We start from the raw sequence: 20,906 nt of genomic DNA, 5'->3' as shown, positions 1-20,906 counted from the left end.
TGTTTTATTTGCAACCTGTGTTCACATTTGCAATATTTCAAGTTCTTCATTGAGCATGATAGTGTTTTGGAAGTTAAAAACAAAAAAACTGTAAAGTAATCAATCAATCAATCAATCAATCAATCTATCTATCTATCTATCTATCTATCTATCTATCTATCTATCTATCTATCTATCTATCTATCTATCTATCTATCTATCTATCTATCTATCTGTCTGTCTGTCTGTCTGTCTGTCTGTCTGTCTGTCTGTCTGTCTGAAATAATTATCAGGTCATATAGGTTGGGTTGTGCTGAAAAAAATAGACCAACATGGCATTTAAACATTTTTTTATGTGGTGTTTACAGGCAGGATGAAAAGGATTCAAAAATGGACAAAATAGCCCAAGACTTCATAGAGTTAAAGCAGCTCTCGGCCTGATGGTGGTGACAGATGAATAGTCAGTTGGTTCACAGAGATCATCACAGGAATCATTCTCTAGGGGTTGGGAGCAGCCATACCAAATTAATGTCAGTATAAGCTGATACACTGCCTGTAAACTTTTGTATAGGTACAAACTGTAGGCGTGGAAGTGTTCAAGCTTTACTGTCTTGCAACATAGGACCAAAGCAGATTAAATGTGACTTGTGTTATATGCTGATCAACAGAAGAAGAACAAGTGTTGTCAGCATACTGGCTCACCAAAAATTGAACTCACATGCAAAATCAATATACGACAAACAGATGATCTCAATTTCAAATCTGCCTCCAGACATGTATGTCAAAATAATCTTGCGAGAATTATTTATTTATTTAATATCAAGTAAAAGTCCTGCATTAAAAACGTATTGAAGTAAAAGTACAAAAGTATCAGCATCAAAATGTACTTAAAGTATCAAAAGTATGATGGAAAAGTCCATTTCCAGTAGTTCAAGTCAAACCAAGTATTGAATCATATAGATGGACATAATTTTCAGAGGCCAACATTTCCATATTAAACATACTTTTTAAAATTGGTCTTTTGTAATATTCAAATTTTTTTGAGACACTGAATTTTAGGTCTTTATTAAATGTAAGCCATAATCAATATAATTAGAAGAAATTAAATAAATTAAGACATGAAATGGTTCATTCTGTGTGTAATGGATCTATATAATGTGTTATTTCCACTTTTTGAATTGAATTACTGACATAATTTTAATAACTTTTCTAACTTTTCTATGATATTCTAATTTATTGAGATGCACCTGTATATTGTTATGGAGGTTTAATAAAAAAAATGTCTAAACATGTTTTGTTATGTTAAATCTCAACCTGTAATGTAACTACAGCTGTCAGCTTAAAGTAGTGGAGTAAAAAGTGCAATATTTGCCTCAAAATGTAGTGTAGTTTTATTTATTTTATTTTTTTATTTAACCTTTATTTAACCAGGAAAGTCTTATTGAGATTAACAATCTCTTTTACAAAAGAGTCCTGGCCAAGACAGGCAGCAGCACAGTTAGTTACAGTCAATCATTTAAAAACAACAGGGAACATAAAAATAGAGTCACAGTCAGAACATCATCAAACAAAGCATGTACAGACAGAAGAGCCAGCTTCAACATCATGAAGTAAGGATTTAAACATGTTTAGAGAAACCAGCTCCTTAAGTTTTAGCGCATTTTGCAGCTGGTTCCATGAAAAAGGAGCAGCATAACTAAATGCCCTTTTCCCCAGTTCAGAACGGACTCTAGGCACAGTCAGTAAAAACAAGTCCTCAGAGCAGAGCTGATACTTTCCTGTGCTTTTCTGAATTACATACTTCTGCAGGTATGTAGGAAGAACACCGAGGATGGTTTTATAAATAAGGATATGCCAATGATGGAGTCTGCGGGTGGACAGGGCAGACCATCCAACACGAGCATACAAAGTGCAGTGGTGCGTGAGGGTTTTAAAATTAGTAACAAATCTCAGTGCTCCATGGTAGACCGTGTCCAAAGACTGTAGGCATTTTGAAGATGCATTCATATATAAAACATCACCATAATCCAACACAGACAAAAAGGTTGCAGCAACAAGTCTTTTTTTAGCTTCAAAAGAAAAACAAGATTTGTTTCTAAAGTAAAAACCTAATTTTATCTTTAGTTTTTTCAAAAGCTGCTGGATATGAGGTTTAAAAGAGAGAGCATCATCAATTATAATTCCCAGATATTTATATTGAGACACAGATTCAATGACAGAGCCCTGCAAAGTGGTGATAGGAGGGAGGTCCGAGGGCTTTGATTTAGCTTTTGTGAACAGCATGAGCTTTGTCTTTTCAGCATTTAAAACAAGTTTTAAATCACACAGGCTACGTTGCACAGTGTTAAAAGCAATTTGGAGCTGACTGAGAGCCTGATTTGGGGTAGTCGCAGAGCAATATATCACAGTGTCATCGGCATAAAAGTGAAAATTTGTGGTTGGGGCTTTACAATCCAGACAATTTATGTAAATAGTAAATAATAAAGGTCCTAGAACCGATCCCTGTGGCACACCCTTGGATACATTAAGAAAGCTAGAAGTAATACCTTCTGCTCGCACACACTGAGATCTATCTGATAGATAGTTTTTAAACCAACCGACAGCTTGATCAGACAAACCGATGCTGCAGAGTCTTTCTAATAATAAGGCATGATCCACAGTATCGAAAGCCTTTGATAGGTCAATAAAAAGGGCTGCACAATGGTGCTTGTGGTCTAAAAATTCAATAAAATCATTTACCACTTTTAAAGCAGCTGTTGATGTACTATATTGTTTCCTAAAACCAGATTGAAATTCAGATAAAATACTGTTTGTTGATAAAAAACTCCTTCAGTTGTTGGCTTACAATGGATTCCAATACCTTATTCAAAACAGACAGTTTGGAAATGGGCCTATAGTTGTTTAGCACAGTGGGGTCCCCCCCTTTTAACAGTGGGAGAACAAAGGCAGACTTCCAAATCAGGGGAATTTCGTTTGTCTCCAGGGATAAATTAAAAAGATAGGTTAAAGGTGGTGCAATAAAATCAGCAGCTAACTTTAGAAAGTAGGGTTCAAGATGGTCTGGACCTGCTGATTTTTTTGTGTCTAAACATTTCAGAGCCTTATGCACCTCTGAATGTGTAACAGCGCCAAAAGTAAAAGCTTGTCCCTCAAAAAGACAACTACAAACAGAGCAAGCAGAGGAGCCTTGAGCTGTGTTTTGAGAGTTAAAAAGTGAACCAGCTGCAATAAAATGCTCATTAAAACAGCAAAGCATGTCAGCCTTTTCATAAATTTGGGTAGAGTCTTTGACAATGCATGGAGGTAGCTCAACACCATTTTTATTTCCAGTTATTGATTTAATGGTTTTCCAGAATTTCAACGGATTGTTTAGGTTATTTGAAGTTTCAGTGAGGAAATGATCAGCTTTGGCTTTTCTAATTGCCACTGTGCTTGCATTTCGCAGCTGCCTAAAGAGCAACCAGTCTGATCCAAGACCAGTACTCCTGGCCTTAGACCATGCCACATTGCGCTCATGGAGTAAATTGGATAACTCTGGCGTGAACCATGCATTATCCCTGCCCTTTATTCTGTACTTCCTAAAAGGAGCGTGCTTGTTAACAATTTCAATAAAACCATCATAAAAGAATTTCCAGGCATTTTCAACATCAGAAATTACATTAATTTTCTCCCAGTCAAATAGAAACAGGTCATGAAAAAATGCTTGCTCCACAAAATGCTTCCTGTCCCGCTTTATGATGACACGCGGTTTAGTTTTTGGAACTTTTGTGTTTCTTACAGTTGCAATGACACAGTGGTCACTGATGTCATTGGCAAAAACAGAAGCAGCAGAATATTTATGAGGAACATTGGTTAAAATAAGATCAATTAAAGAGGATTTTTCCGGACATTTCATATTAGGTCTAGTAGGGCTGTCAACAATCTGAAATAAATTAAACGAATCACAAAAAGCTTTAAAATCGTCTGATGCTGGTAGCAGCCAGTTCCAGTTTAGGTCACCAATAAGGACAATTTCATTGAACTTCAACCCAGATAAAAGTTCCATTAACGATGGTAAGGTGCAGCTGATAGCTGAAGGTGGCCTATAGCAGCCGACGACAGTGATGTGGAGAGTTTTTGAGATTTCCATGTCGAGAACCAGAAGTTCAAATTGCTTACTCACTGATGTAGAGAGACGGATGTTCACATGAAACTTAGATTTGACATAGATTGCAACCCCTCCACCCTTTTTGGGTCTGTCAGTCCTATACACATTATAGCCGTCAATGTTGATATCCTTGTTTAAAACTGCTTTGTTTAGCCAAGTTTCAGATATGACAATAACATCAGCATCAGTTGTATGAGCCCAGATACGAATCATATCCATCTTTGCAATCATACTGCGCACATTTAAATGGATGAAACCAAGTCCAGACCTTGTTTTAAATTCAGCAGGGGTGTTACAAATAACAGCAGACTCAGCAGAGCCTGGGCCTGGGTTAGGTTGAACATTCCCTGAAATCAGCAGCAACAGAACAATTACACACCTATAATCAGACCTTATAGATTTGTTTAAAGGATCCTTTTTAATCTTTACAAATATAAAGAAGTCACGAAGGCAACTTGAAGGAATAGTAAAGTTGTCTTGTAAAGCCATCAGGCTGACCAGACGGGTCAGGTCCATAGATGGGGGGGGCAGAAGAGTCATAGGTGACAAACTGCCCAGTGGACTGCCAGCAGCGCATGTCCCCCGGCATGGTAAAACCGGAGTAGAATTTACTGTAGTAGTAGAAGTATAAAGTTACATAAAATGGGAATGCTTAAGTAAAGTACAAAATTGTACTCTAGTTAATGTACTTAGTTACATTTCCACCACTGGAGGTGTGCCATAGGAGACAGGAGTTTACTGGTTTGTTGCCAGTGTTCACTACGAGTTAAACTATGCCCAACTTTTAGTTTTAGCTGCAGAATCACCAGTGCAGCGGCCATAGACAATGCATGGCAGCTTGCCAATATTTGGCCTAATGGAGAAACTAGACCAGACTCTGACACCAAGCTGATGTGAAGGTCAGATCCAGAAGTTCTCAGTGAGAGGGAAAGAGCAGATGTGCTTCCAGCCCCCTTTTTGGAATTTTCATGTGGGAAAGTGAGATTCAACAAATAAATAATTCTAGCAATGATTTATTTTTTTACTTTAAAACGTGTCCGGAGGCGGATTTGAAATTGAGATCATCTGTTTTTCGTATATTGATTTTGCATGTGAGGTTCAACTTTTGGTGAGCCAGTGTGCTGACAACACTTGTTCTTCTTCTGTTGATCAGCATATAACACAAGTCACATTTAATCTGCTTTGGTCCTGACAGTAAAGCATGAACACTTCCACGCCTACAGCATGTATCTTAAGGGGCGCAGATGGGATTTTTGAAAGCTGTCAGTAAATTATTTTAACTCAATGAGTTATTTTTCCACTCCATGCCTTAACCCAAATATGTTTTATTTAAAAAAGGTTTAAATTAACTGTAGTGTAAACAACAACCAACATATTTACATAAATAAAAATAAGTTTGTACATGAAATTCCCAGTGCAGCCAAACAAATTTACTGACTTGAAGCTGACTCAATGAAGGACCCAAAAACATCTCTCCTCCTTTCATTACCCTGAACATGCTGCTGGGCAATTTCTTGTCTGTCAGGATTTTCTGAGAATATGATGGGGGGACCCAAACATAGTAGGGGGGTTCGGGAGCAGGCTCCCCCAGAGAACATTTTTGTCCTAAAAGCTAAATTTGGTGCCTCTCGCACATTCTATTGCCACTATTCCATCTTAATCATTGCATATTTTAATGAATTATTGTAAAGGAGTTTTTCTATGTTTAATTTAAGGCATCATATTTTGACAGTATTCTTGCAAATTGTGTGGTGGACTCTGCTAACACACCCATGTGCTCTTATTTTAAAAGCTACATGTGTTTGTTTTTATTTTGAAGGCGGGTCTAACACGTTCTTACCGTAACGCCTTATGGTGTGTTTAATTTACACTGAAAGTTGGACTTGAAAGTCCGAACTTGGAGCTCAGAACAACATCTGAAATTCATGTAGACCTTGAATGCACCATAAGCTGCCAGAATCTCTATGTTTGCTGCAAAGTAAATAGTGTAACTAACGGAATATTAATTCTCTGTTTTTCCCGGCGATGTTTGTCGCTGAAAGTGTGTGTGTGTGTGTGTGTGTGTGTGTGTGTGTGGGGGGGGGGGGGGTCGGGATCATTATGAATCTGGGGGGGGACATAACCCCCCCAACACACACACACACACACACACACACAAACCCTCACCCCACCCACCCACCCCCGTCCCTAGTGCCATCTGCGCGCATGATGTACCTATACAAACAGTTTACAGGCAGTGTATCATCTTATACTAACATTGATTTGGTATGGCTGCTCTCAACCCCTAGAGAATGATTTCTGTGATGATCTCACTAGCCTTTCATCCATCACCACCATCAGCCAGCTCGTGATCTGCAGCGTGGTTTTAATATCAAGCCTAATTTATTCATTATGCCAAAAATCGGCAGGCAGCCATGCAATGTCTATGGCAAATGAACACATCTCCTTGCTGGAGAAAAATGTTATTATTGAAGCAAACCGCTCTCCAGCATTGTTTGGGGTCTTGTCTGCATTAGAGGAAACATCTGAGACATTCAGTCACACATTGGTTGAGCTGCCTGATTGATGAGGAGTCTGTTGTGCACTGAAATCAACGACTAGCCAACAAATCAGAATAGCAAGCATCTTTTATTTGTTAGAATTAATTGTTAGCTTAAAACTGGCCTTTGCTATCTGTATTGACAAGTACGAGAAGTTTCAGGTTTCTTTGACGGCTTCTGATTCGTTTTCAAAGTTGTGACCAACCTACTTTAGCTTTGAATCTCAGACTTTGAGAAGTGCACAGGTAATTTAAGAGCTGATATCTTAAACATTTTCCATTGTTTTCTTGATAATGATTTTAGTTATCATCAAGAAAACCATGAAAAATGTCTAGATATCAGCTTTTAAATTAAACTCTTATCATCTATTTTTGTTGTTATTATTATATTTATCCAAACAAATGTACCTTTAGTTGTACCAGGCATTAAAATGAACAAGAAATTGAAGAAAACAAGGGTGGTCTAATATTTTTCCATGACTGTATATATAATAATTTTTTTTTAAAGATTATTTTTTTGGCATTTTTGTTGCATTATTGATAGTGAGAGATAGAGGGGAAGACATGCGGCAAAGGGAGCTCAGGCCGGATTCGAACCCGGCTCCGCCGCAGCACATGGCATACATGGTTAGCGCTCTACCGGTCAAGAAAAAGGAAACTATAAATATTTGACCCCGACATGACATCTGATCTGATACACGGGGAATGGTTTTGAATAATGTGATTAACAGGCAGGTGACATTACTTCAGCAACAATCATGGTAATTTGTTACACAAATCAGATTATATAATTCCTAGTAAACAATGTATAAACAGCAAAACCTTAGCTTCTTGCTATAAGCTAATGTTCTTTAGTTATAGAACTTCTTATCTGTATCAGATAGACTTAAAAAGGCTCAAATAACACAAGGTTACCTAATTTAGAGCTGCATTTTAATGAAAGGAATGTGTGTTGAAGGACAACACAGTAGATCTGTGTACATCTGGTTTTCTATGTATTTCTCCTGCAGTGGTTTACTATAAGCAGCATGTGAGCAGTTAGTGCTGCAGTTTGTGCAATAAAATGACACTAACGCTCAAATACTAAATATTTTCTTTACAATAAGGACCAGATGTTACATTATCTGTCTCCATTGTCGGATAACTGTCAGTTTCTTTTCATGTCAGTAACTATTTAGGAATTAATGATTATGGTGTGCCGGTAAAGCTGCCAACTTTCGACCGTTAGACTCACACAACTGACACTGATTCACACTCTCTCACGCCCATTGTCTCACAAGAAACCCCACAAAATTCTCACTAATAACTATACAGGTTCATCTCAATACATTAGAATATGATGGAAAAGTCCATTTTCAGTAGTTCAAGTCAAATAGCCCCAACCAAGTATTGAGTCATATAGATTGACATACTTTTCAGAGGCCAACATCTCCATATTAAACATACTTTTAAAATTGGTCTTTTGTAATATTCAATTTTTTGAGACACTGAATTTTAGGTCTTCATTAAATGTAAGCCATAATCATTATAATTAGAAGAAATTAATTAAATTAAGACAATTAAATGTTTCATTCTGTGTGTAATGGATCTATATTATGTGTTATTTCCACTTTTTTAATTGAATTACTGACATATATAAACGTTTCTATGATATTCTAATTTATTGAGATGCACCTGTATATCGTTCAATGTCCTTTGACTGAAAGTGCACATTAAACTATTTTTTTTCTCACTCGTTTCCTGCCAAAAAGGCAGCGTTAACTTAGTAAAACGAGTCGCGTGATGTCCAAAGTCAGTCACTGCTGTCAATCATGATGTCACTCCCTTTTGACAGCATTAACTAATTAAAACCAAACATTTAAACCTTAAACATACACCAGTGTTTACTTAAAATTTAAATTTAGCTGATGTTTACTTGTTTTCTGTTAAGCTTCTGTCCCATCGGCTGAAATTGAGGGTGTAGTATTTTTTTAGCGACACTGCAGCCAGACAGCAGGGGGTTATCAAGAAGTTTTGGCTCCGCTTTTGCTTTTCGGGAGCGGTATGTCATCTTTAGCTGCTGTGTTACTCTCTGTCCTCTAACTGCCAACCAGGATATTAATATTGTGGTCTGCCACAAAAATCTGGACATTTTAAAGGTGAAGGCTGAAACTTGAGATGAGAATAGGAGGGAAAGGAGAGTAACATTCTCCTTAATGATAAAATGTAAAAGCCCCTGGAGTCACAGTGGAAGGCCAGAAGATGTCTGCTGTGTTACAGTGCAGCACTGCTGGTCACCGTGCTAACATACATACTCCCGGCCAATAGACACTCTCTTTTGGCAGGCTGGGGCTGGGTGTGTACAAGGAAAACATGAGGAAGAGTTACGACAGAGGATGTAGGTGTGTGTGACTGTGCAGGAGATTATACCAGCTGTTTGCGGTTTTCTTCCAGGCGCAGTCCCAGAAGTCCTAGGAACGATCCAAGGGTCAGCTGTGAAGAAGAAAACATAATGATCACAGTAAGTGTTATGCAAAATAAAGAAATATTGTTCATTTTTATAAGAACTGACACTGTGGTTTTTCTTGGTTGTCATCCAAGGGAAGCATTCAGCAAGATATTAGCACTTAACAACTATGAAAATGGCTCTTGTGGAACAATTTTATAAACATACAGTATGCTTTATGTTGCAAAGGGAGGTCAAAAGGTGGAAAATGCACTATGCATGGCCTTAATCTCCAAACTGATATATAATAATAATAATAATAATAATAATAATAACAATAATAATAATATACAGTCATGGAAAAAAATATTAGACCACGCTGTTTTCTTCCAACAACTAACAATTAACCATAAAAGGCACATTTGTTTGGACAAATACAATAATAACAAAAATAGCTCATACTAGTTTAATAGTATGACTGTGGGGTCGTTTGGTGGGAAGGAAAAGAACAGCTGGGTATCGTCGGCGTAACAATGGTATGAGAAGCCATGATTGCGGATGATTGTGCCAAGTGAGGTGGGGTAAATTGAGAAGAGAAAGGGGCCTAGCACTGATCCTTGAGGCACCCCAGTGGAAAGGTTTTTTAGTTTGGACACTTCCAAATACTTTAAAAGATCTCCCTGTTAGATTGGAATCGGACCATTGGAGGGCAGAACCTGAAATACCAAGTTCTGTGAGTGTAGAGAGGAGGACATGGTGGTTAACAGTGTTGAAATATGCAGAGAGGTCCAGAAACAAAAGAGCTGATGATTGACCAGCTGCTCGAGCCAGAAGCAGTGATTCTGTTACAGACAGGAGTGCAGTCTCAGTAGATTGACCCTGCTTGAAGCCAGACTGATTTGGATCGTACAGGTTGTTCTCGGAAAGGAACCTGGAAACTTGGTTCAAGACTGAGCGCTCCAGAATTTTTGAAAAGAAATGGTAGGAGTCAGACAGGTCTGTAGTTTCCCACCTGTGTCGGGGTCCAGTGATGGTTTTTTGAGCAGTGGAGTCACCTGCGCCCATTTGAAGGTGGTGGGAAACACGCCAGCTGTAAGTGAGGAGTTGATGATGTGTGTGATTGAGGGGTTTACTGCCGAAGAAGGAGATTGGATGGTTATCAGATCCAGTGGACAGGTGGTTTGTCGAGAATCCAGCAGAAGTTTCAAGACCTCCTCGGTCAGAGTGTGTAGAGAGGTGAGAGAAGCCCAGTTAGGTGGTGGCAGCAGCGTGGAGGGAGGCAGGGGTGGCAGATAGAGGAGCGAGTTGAAAGCCGAAAACATTTTCTGAGTATCAGTGGCTTTGCAGATCTTGTCCTGATAGTATGTGGTTTTAGCTGATTTGATGCAAGAGGTGAAAGAAGTTAGGAGATGTTGGTAGTTGCTGAGGTCAGAGGTGTTCCTGGATGTTTGCCATTTTCTCTCTGCCACCCTGAGCCCTGCACTATGTTCTCTGATGACTTCAGTGAGCCAAGGACTGGGGGCAGAGACACCAGCGGGTTTGAATGTTAGAGGACAGCGATTGTTAAGAGGGGAGGCAACAAAGAGTGTCTGTGGCCTTGTTAAGAGCAAGTGATGAAAATTCCTTGAGAGGAGGCAGGCTGGTCAAGACCTTGTTTTGACTTGGGACTTGAGGGCAAAGACTTGAGACTTACTCGTGACTTGCAAAACAATGACTTTGTCCCATTTCTGGTAGGAAGTGCCCATATGGATTTCTGACTGTCAATCATCAATTTCACGACCTACCTTAAATTGATGTCCATCTCATATAATTTGCTTACTGGGAGAGCACAACAAGCGAAGCAAAACGTTTGGCCGGCACTGCGAGACTAAAGCACCGTAGCTTGAATTTCATAATGGATATCACATGCTGGAGGATGTTTTGGTATGCTGTAAAACTTCCAGCTGATTTAGTGGTAGCTGCAAAAGTTTAAAACCAATCCATCGTCTCCCTTTATCTCACTGAATAAATCATGACAGGGATTTGTAGAGAGACATTTGAACAACTTACAATAACTCCAGAGATGTAGCCGGACACACTCAGGCTCTCTGTCCGGGTGGTCGTGTAGACTCCCTGCACCACCAGCAGCAGGGACAGGCTGAGCATGCCTAGAACCAGCCACAGAGCTCTTCTGACTCTCCCCTTCATCTCTGGCAGCCACAGAGGAGACAGAAATGTGTCACATGGCACAGTGCACGATAAATACACCACAGTAAACTACAATTGGCAGCTGCCTACCTGCATATTTCCAGTATAATGTCAATGTTTAAGTCAAAACTTAATTCCATTTCATTTAATTTGCCTTAATTTAATTTTAAAAAACAATGATCCAAATCCTATGTCTCCATGTTATTCAGTTCAAATGTCACGATTATTTACAACTCAGATTGAAGCCAAACAGTGGAATTCATTCTACTGCTCTAATGTTACTAACAAACAAACTTTTGACCTCAGGCTATTTAAAACAGACATATTATTCTCATTTTCGGGTTTATACTTGTATTTTGGGTTTTCTTCTATAATAAAAACACATTATTCTTAGGTACTCTCTGTCCGAATACACATTTATTTACCCTCTGTCTGAAATTCTCTGTTTTAGCGCCTGTCTCTTTGATCCCCTCTCCCAAAAAAACTCTGATTAGTCAGTCTTCCACATCTGTGCTCTCAGAGTCTCTGCACTGTCATTGTATTACATTTACATTTAGTCATTTAGCAAATGCTTTTCTCCAAAGCGACTTACAAAAGGGAAATCAAGGTACAGTGTGATAAGAGCCATTAGTGCAGCATACAAGTGCTAGTGAGGATTCTTTAAGGAGTAGAGTTGTGGTGTGGTGCTAGGAGAGAAGGTACTTTTTTTAAAGGTAGAGAGGAACGCCCCTGCTCTGGTAGGAACTGGTAGTGCATTCCACCAACGGGGGACAACAAACACGAGTTTGGATTGCCTTGGGTGGCAGAACCAGACCATAAGAAAAAAGAGTGGCTCATGTGTTGCTCAATCTCGTCTCTTGAGATCAGTTTGAACTTCTCATATTCGTATTATTCTGTGATCATTTGTTTCTGTATTACTTCACCTAAGGGACCCTTAGGAGCAAGAGTTAAGCTAAAAGGAGGTTGAGTCGAGAAAACCATTTGAGCAATACTTGAGAAGTGGGATTTACTGAGGAGAGCTCATAGTTGTATGCCTCTGATCTCAATTATGTCTCTGTTATTATGAAGGAGAATTGAATTGAGACATAATCATGAGCAACTCATTTGTCCTACGGGAGGCGTTGTTCATTGGAAGAGCTAAGCGGTGGTAAGGTAGCGTATGCCTGAATCAGGGCGTTCAGGTAGGTGGGTGCAGTGCCGGAGACAACTTTGTAGGCGAGATTACGTCCCACCTCTATTGCATTAGAGATTTGAATTTTATGCGGGCTGCAACAGGTAGCCAGTAAAGCTTGATGAGCAGCGGTGTGACATGTGACCTTCTGGCTGGTTGTAGACCAGGCGCGCCGCATTCTGGATCATCTGAAGGGGGTTCACTGTGCAGGCTGGCAGGCCCGTCAGGAGAGCGTTACAGTAGTCAAGTTTTGAGATGACAGCTTGTGTCAAGAGTTGAGTAGCATGTTAAGTTAGGTAAGGTCTGATTTTTCTGATGTTGTAAAGTGCAAAGCATGACCGGGTAACTCAGGCAACGTGACTGGAAAAGGTGAGTTGGTCATTGCAGCTGGGGAATGATTGTAATGACACTGTAGCAGCACTTTCTATCTATATATACTTGGGGTATAATGGTTCTAAAACCGAGACCAAACCAATATTCAGATGGTGATGATGGACGAGACCATGATTAGAGTGGTAAGAGGAGAGAAGAGGGGTCGAACATACCCGAACATGTATGTTACCTTTAAAGAAAGCATCTAAAATTGAACTGTTGGCTGTGAGTCTCTGTCGGAGTTTGCATGTACTGTCTTTTTTATTATTTCAAAGCAACTATCAGCAACTATTAAAGTGATGCCGCCCACTTCGTCACCACCCCAATACTTTTTAATTAAATCTCCTCCTGTTACTGATCGTTTCTGACTCTCTGTCTGTTTATACTTTAATTTGTCTTTGATTTTGTGGACCATTTGTGTTTAATTTAAATTTAGCAAATATAAATGGACATATTCGAATAGAAACCTCACTTTTTCCAAATGTAGGACCTTTACATAACCATAAAAAGAAAATGCTCCGTATTAATAGAAAAAAAAAAATCAAAGACCACATAAAATATGTGGCAGCTGAAAAGATTTAGTGTTTTCTTTGTGCACTAGTCAGTTATTGTTTTCTTTACGTCCTTCACAAAGGAAAACATATTTATCCAATTTTAAATATATACAAAAATAGACAAAACATGATCCATCAGCCATCTTCATTTAAGTGAGTTGTTTTTTTTCTTATTCAATCGATCACTAAACTGTATCAACTCTGGATGTTTTTGGTGTTATTCCCTATGTGTGTTTTAAAAAGTGAATATCTAAGCATACATCCAAAAATCCAAAATTCAGACTCAGTCTACTCTTTAAAAACCCACCTACAAAACCTGACTCCCACCGCCTGACCTGAACTGTCATTTCTCTTTTAGTTCTCTGTATTTTGTATCTGTATTTGTTCATATTCTCTCTAAAACAACTTTGAGTATCTTTAAAAGCACTATATAAATCCAATCAATTAGTAATATTTAAGTAACACCCAAAACCAACATTAACTTATTTACTACAGCATAAAGTGTAAAGTGAGAAAGAAATCTTTCACCTATTTACCTCTACTGAAAATGACCTATTAAAGCAGCCTTTTTTAGATTAATTAGAAAGTATAAGGAAACACATCAAAGTATAATGCTCTGGAGGGATACTGCATAAATATTTTAGTAAAACTGTAAAATATAAGTACAATATCATCATTATTTCCTTAATATTGAATATCAAAGACCAAATTTGATCCTCACCAGTGGTGTAATGTAACAAAGTACATTTACTCAAGTACTGTACTTAGGTACAATTTTAAGATACTTGTTCTTTACTTCAGTATTTTCATTTTATGTAATTTTATACTTCTACTTTACTACATTTTTTAGGTAAATATTGCACTTTTTACTCCACTACATTCAGCTCACAGCTTTAGTTACTTTTCAGGTCGAGATTTAACAAAAAAACACGATTAATTTTTTTAATCAAACCTCATAACAGTAACCAGGATACTAATAATGATGACAACATAAGGGACTAAATATGTGCCTCGTATCATAAAACACACCTGTGTGTATCACAAATATGTCACCTGTCTTTCTGAGATTTTTTTCTTATTAGTTTAAAAAATTAAAGTAACAAAAAGTACAAAAGTATAAGCAACAAAATACTCTCAAAGTACCTAAAAATAAAGCAATCATTATGCAAAAAGGCAATTTTCAGCAAAATATAGCATATGTTATTACACGTTTTTGTTTTTTTTACCTCTTTCCATGAAATGATTGTGACAATGTGATTTATTCGTGACATATAAAGTGTATATCATCTCCAAACTTTATTAATCAACCTCTTTCAAACATATCACAATGAAAATGAAACCATAATTAACAGAGGATTGTGTCTGAAAACTAAATTATTCCAACTTTATGGGCGACTGTCTATGTCACTGGACTATATTCACTGATGTGTAAACTTTACTACTGTTGCAGCTGGCAAAGATGGGGCTAATTTCAGCTACTTTTTATACTGCTGGGTAGCTTAATCTATAACATAACAGTATCTTTTAGTAGATTTTTAGTTTGCATTAATAATCAAAATCTCCATTGTAACAAAATGTGTCATATTAATGCAGCTAAGTAAAAAGTGCAATATTTGTCTCCAAAATACTGTGGAGAATATAAAATACAAGTACCTAAAAATGTAACTTAAATAGGCTGCAGTACTTTAATAAAGGTACTCTAAACTGTCTATGCACATCACCATATCCGCTCCGTGTGTTAGGCCTACCTGTTGCGCGGCTCTTTGGCGCTGGTTTGTCCCCTGGTTTGTCCTGGCCGGTCGCTCCCTGCATCCTTGCAGTCATGATAGATCCACTGTCTGGGTCTAGCTCAGGTTTAAGTTCAGGCTAACCAACCTCCTCTCCAAGCTTTGTGTCCTCAGTATCACAGGCATCTACTGTGTGCATGCAAGTCACTGCAGCTCTGACTGTGCTGCATTCAGGGACGGTCGGAAACGCGCGCAACTACTGCTGTCAGAATACTCCTAACAGTTCAGGACATGCAATAACAAGCGAGCTTTTCAAATAATTGAAAACACTTGACCATGTAGCTGTAAATCAACTGTCTGGGCTGGTCGTGCTGCTGCAGCAGAATGAGAGGAAAAACATGTTGATCAGTGGGAGATTACATGGAGCAAAGAGTTATCTGCTGGGCCCCTCATGACGCCGCGTTTCTCCCTAAAAAGATTTTTCTTTGCTACATTTTTTGCTTTCTTTATGTGCTTTTCCATTCAACACATTCATGTAGAAATATACAACATGTACAGTCATGGAGAAAATTATTAGACCATTTTTTCTTCAATTTCTTGTCAATTTTAATTTCAAATATTTTTATTTGGATTTTTCAGACACATGTTCATGTTGATTACAAAGTAGACAGTAGATCCTTATTTTAACAAACAAAAAGTGCAGGGATTAACAAATACAATTAACAGTCCCGCACATAACAACCCCCCCTCCCCCCTCCCCCCTCCCTTTACAGTACTGAGAGCATTTTAAGGCACAGTTCTAAAGATTAGCTTATGGTGTATCCCCCTCACGGGAGTCAGGCTGCAAATGCTTATATCAAGGGCCAAAGCTGAGCACATTCATGTTGTTTGGGTATTATGAAAATATAATAAAAAAGGATCCCATGTTTTATAGAACTTTATCTCTGAGCCGCCGATAGTGAAGCGCAGCATCTCCAACTTGAGACAGGTCATTATGTCTTGAAGCCATTGGCTCAGCGTGGGCGAGGCAGCATCCCTCCGTCTAAGTAGAATTGCGCGTCTGGCCAGAAGCAAGGCAAAGGCAACAACATGTTGCTCACTAAGTGTCAACTGTGGGTTGTCACCAGTGGTGATGCCAAATAGAGCTAGAGTAGGGCTAGGGGTGAAATTCCTGCCCAAAATTTTAGATAAAGTATTGAAAACATTGTTCCAGAATATCTGTAATTTGGGGGACAGCCAATACATGTGGAAGAGGGTACCGTCATTGGCTTTGCATTTGTCACAGATTGGATTTAAGCTAGGGTAAAAACTAAACAGCTTTGTTTTAGACATGTGAGCCCGGTGGACAATCTTGAACTGAAGCAAATAATGTCTTGCACAAAGTGAGGTTTTGTGTATTGCCCGTAATATAGAGTCCCACTGGTCATCAGATAAGGGTCCCAAATCCTGTTCCAAGGCTGATCTAATCCTATTGTCAATTTTAATGCCTGGTACAACTAAAGGTGCATTTGTGAGTTGACTTTGTGTTTTTTTGTTGCATATTCCCAAACAAAATGTTAAATTTAGCTTAACTTAACACAAACCAAGGGCCCAAAGTAAGCAGTTTGGACCGCTGGAGATCTGGAGCCACAGCTGCCTGATTCGCCCCGTTAGTTATCAAGGCCTGTTTGTATGAATAAAAGTTATGCAGCAGGTAGCCATAGTAAAAAAAAGTGATAAAGTTAATGTTTTTAAAGCCAAAAAAATGACAAAACATTATTGATCACATAGCCTCAAGGAGAGGAATGACTTTAATTCATACATTTAGTGAAATGTTATTCTCTGTGGCAACACAATCATTATGGTAAACAATCAAATCCCAGAAGCCATATGAACAGCTGGAACATTTATTGTACAATAAAAATCTGAGATAAGAGGATTCAGCTCTCCCCTACTCCCCAATGTGTTCAGTGATTTAGGAATGAAAGTGACGTGGTCATGATCAAAAGAATGTGTTTTTTTAGAAGTTGTTTTGCTAATTTTAAAAGGTGACATTTAATAGTTAAAGGTTAATTAAAATTATAGAAATCATCGTTTCACATTTTCCCTTTTTCCTGTATTAATGTCATTTGGTTTAATGTATCAATCTGTCAAATATAATAATCTTTTCAATTATATTCAATAATAATCTATTCAATTATTATTATTATAATGTGTCTTTGTTCGGTGAAAGTGTTCTGCACTTTGGAATAAAATGCAGACATGAGACATGCGTCTGCACCCTTGAAGCCCTCATTAAGAACACGTAATGATGGGGCAATAACTTATTTAATTTCCTGCTGCACTTTCTCTGATCCTGGGTCTCATCTGCACAGGCCTGGAAGGGCTGAACACTGAGTGATTGACGAAAAACACATGCATTTTAGACTCTTTCTCAAGAACACACAGATTTATTAATCTGTACATCATCATATCTATGTGGGGGGAAAAGTGTTATCTGCTGTGAAAGGGTTTTGGAATGTGATTTCATTGGAAACTTGGAAGGTCCATATTTGTTATCAGAGCTAGTGGATCCAGTGAAGAATGAGAAGTGAGCATCTGCACACGATGATATGTCTGGTATGATTTGACCTCTTGCAAACCTAAACTTTGGAAAGTGAACTGCTGGCGTTTTTAACTGCTGAAAATAATCTACTTGAAAGCGGAGCTTGCTGGAAAAAAACAAACTACTGGATCAATCAACTATCATGTAAAACCGCAGAGCTGCAGCAGAGAGAAATGGCTTCAAGGACAAGAGGGCAACAAGAGGGCAACAAGAGGGCAACAAGAGAGCAACAAGAGGGCGACAAGAGGGCAACAAGAGGGAAACAAGGGGGCGGCAAGAGGGCAACAAGAGGGAAACAAAAGGGCAACAAGAGGGCAACAAGAGAGCAACAAGAGGGAAACAAGGGGGCGGCAAGAGGGCGACAAGAGGGCAACAAAAGGGCAACAAGAGGGCCACAAGACGGCAACAAGAGGGCAACACGAGGGCAACAAGAGGGAAACAAAAGGGCAACAAGAAGGCGACAAGAGGGCAACTAGAAGGCAACAAGAGGGCCACAAGATGGCCACAAGACAGCAAAAAGAGGGCAACAAAAGGGCCACAAGAGGGCCACATAACAGCAACAACAGGGCCACAAGACGGTAACAAGAGGGCAACAAGAGGGCAACAAGAAGGCAACTAGAGGTCGACAAGAGGGCAATAAGAAGGCAACTAGAGGGCAACCAAAGGGCCACAAGAGGGCCACAAGACGGTAACAAGAGGGCAACAAGAGGGCAACAAGAGGGAAACAAAAGGGCAACAAGAAGGCAACAAGAGGGCCACAAGATGGCCACAAGACAGCAAAAAGAGGGCAACAAAAGGGCCACAAGAGGGCCACATAACAGCAACAACAGGGCCACAAGACGGTAACAAGAGGGCAACAAGAGGGCAACAAGAAGGCAACTAGAGGTCGACAAGAGGGCAATAAGAAGGCAACTAGAGGGCAACCAAAGGGCCACAAGAGGGCCACAAGACGGTAACAAGAGGGCAACAAGAGGGCAACAAGAGGGAAACAAAAGGGCAACAAGAAGGCGACAAGAGGGCAACTAGAAGGCAACAAGAGGGCCACAAGATGGCCACAAGACAGCAAAATGAGGGCTACAAAAGGGCCACAAGAGGGCCACATAACAGCAACAACAGGGCCACAAGACGGTAACAAGAGGGCAACAAGAGGGCAACAAGAAGGCAACAAGAAGGCAACTAGAGGTCGACAAGAGGGCAACAAGAAGGCAACAAGAAGGCAACTAGAGGTCGACAAGAGGGCAATAAGAAGGCAACTAGAGGGCAACCAAAGGGCCACAAGAGGGCCACAAGACGGTAACAAGAGGGCAACAAGAGGGAAACAAAAGGGCAACTAGAGGGCAACAAGAGGGCCACAAGACAGCAACAAGAGGGCAACAAAAGGGCCACAAGAGGGCCACATGACGGCAACAAGAGGGCCACAAGACGGTAACAAGAGGGCAACAAGAGGGAAACAAAAGGGCAACAAGAAGGCAACTAGAAGGCAACAAGAGGGCAACAAGAGGGCGTCTATAGAGGACGACAAGAGGGAAACAAAAGGGCAACAAGAGGGCATCTAGAGGGCACGTCCTGTGTCCAGGGTGCCACCATCTACACGCAGCACACTGTGATACGCAACTCACAAAGATAAGATAAGATATAAAATATAACTGTATTGTCTTTTGTACAGTAAAAACAGAAATTTGTCTTTGACACGGCACCACAAATTAAAACACACTTACAAACACATTCACACACAACAACAGATAAAAACATTTGCTGCTCTTAGGACAGTTATTGCAGAGGGGATGAATGATTTCTTGTAAATGTTTTTCTCTATCGTCTGCCTGGTGGCAGCAGACTGAAGGAGTGGTGTAGGGGGTGGGAGGGGTCCTCAGTGATGAGAGTGGCTTTCCTCACCACTGAGCGCCTGTACAGTTCAGTCAGAGGGAGTTGAGCTGTTCTTGTTATTTTTCTTTTTTTTTGATTATTTTTTTTTGGCATTTTTGTTGCTTTATTGATAGTGAGAGATAGAAAGGGGGTGATAGAGGGGAAGAAATGCGGCAAAGGGAGCTCAGGCCGGATTCGAACCCGGCTCCGCCGCAGCACACGGCATACATGGTTAGCGCTCTACCGGTGTGAGCCACCGGGACGCCCCTTCTTGTTATTTTTCTGACCTGATTTATTATGCGGGAGAGTTTTGTTTTGGTGGTGGTGGTAAGGAAGTTGAACCAGGATGAGATGTTCAACTTAAACTGGGACAGTAATGAGTTAAAGACTACTAGTTTGGTCTGCACAGAGGCTACTGTGGCTATACATTTTCCTGTAAATCCTGATTTTTCTTTTTAGGTAGGTATAGGTGGCAGACAAAGATAGGGCAAAAACATTAAAGAAAAATAGCAAGGAAACGAAATGATGCTCTTTCCAGAAATTACATAAACAGCTTGGTCACCATTCATCACTTTCTCTTTTCTCACTGCTCATAAGAGACTTTCAATTGAGACTTAGAGAGACTCAACATCCATGATTTCCTTTATAACAGAGAGGATGTGTTTACTCATGACCAGATGAGAAGGATGGATGACTACAGGACCAGATGGGGAGCGTGGTTGAGTGGTTAAGTATCAGTTGTTGCGTCTAACATGATTCAACACCTACTTCTCTGCGGGACTCCCCCGTGTTTTCAGTATTCCTGGGGGCAGCTGAGGGTAAACCACAGCAGACCTCCTTCGACACCCCACCTGCTTCCAGATACCTGGAACTGTCTAAAGACCAGCCCAGTCCTCACACACACAGGAAACTGAGAAATGAAAATAGACCGTTCTAACAGTGTACATTTGTCAAGTTAAATGCAGTATGTTACAGTATACTGTATGTATATATTACCTTCTGAATGGCCCAGTACATACATTTTTCAACATGTCACATGAGGGCTACACTGTGGTGTAGCGGTTAGCACTTTTGCCACTTAAGCACAGGTCAAATTCAGCTTGTGGCTCTTCTGTGTAGGTTCGGCATGTTCTCCTGTGTCAGCACTGGTTCTCTCCAGGTCACCCGGCTTCCTCCCACATGCAGCTTAGGTAGGTTTAACTGATGACTCTAAATTGAAGATTGATAGTCTGAGGACCTGTCCAGGGTGTACCAATGTCCATTGGTGGAAGAAAAGAAGTATTCAAATCCCTTACTTAAGTAAAAGTACAAATACCACATTGTGAAAGTGTGTAAAGTAAACTTTATGCAGAATG

The 20,906-nt window shown here is 39.6% G+C and overlaps 1 protein-coding gene across 1 annotated transcript in view; it reads right to left on the bottom strand.

The window, feature by feature from the left end:
- LOC131970731 (transmembrane protein 255B) overlaps positions 1 to 15,198 on the bottom strand; it is a 36,096-nt gene extending 20,898 nt beyond the window's left edge. The window contains exons 1-3 of the mRNA XM_059332151.1: positions 15,123 to 15,198; positions 11,140 to 11,279; positions 9,075 to 9,137 (exon numbers count right to left, since the gene is read on the bottom strand). Of these exons, the coding sequence (XP_059188134.1) occupies positions 9,075 to 9,137; positions 11,140 to 11,279; positions 15,123 to 15,198 (279 nt within the window). The remainder of the gene's footprint in view (positions 1 to 9,074; positions 9,138 to 11,139; positions 11,280 to 15,122) is intronic.
- Between the last annotated feature and the right edge of the window lie 5,708 nt (positions 15,199 to 20,906).

Source organism: Centropristis striata, chromosome 4 (assembly GCF_030273125.1).
Source record: "Centropristis striata isolate RG_2023a ecotype Rhode Island chromosome 4, C.striata_1.0, whole genome shotgun sequence".
In the NCBI taxonomy this organism is placed as follows: domain Eukaryota; kingdom Metazoa; phylum Chordata; class Actinopteri; order Perciformes; family Serranidae; genus Centropristis; species Centropristis striata.
This window is presented reverse-complemented; position numbering and strand designations above follow the sequence as displayed.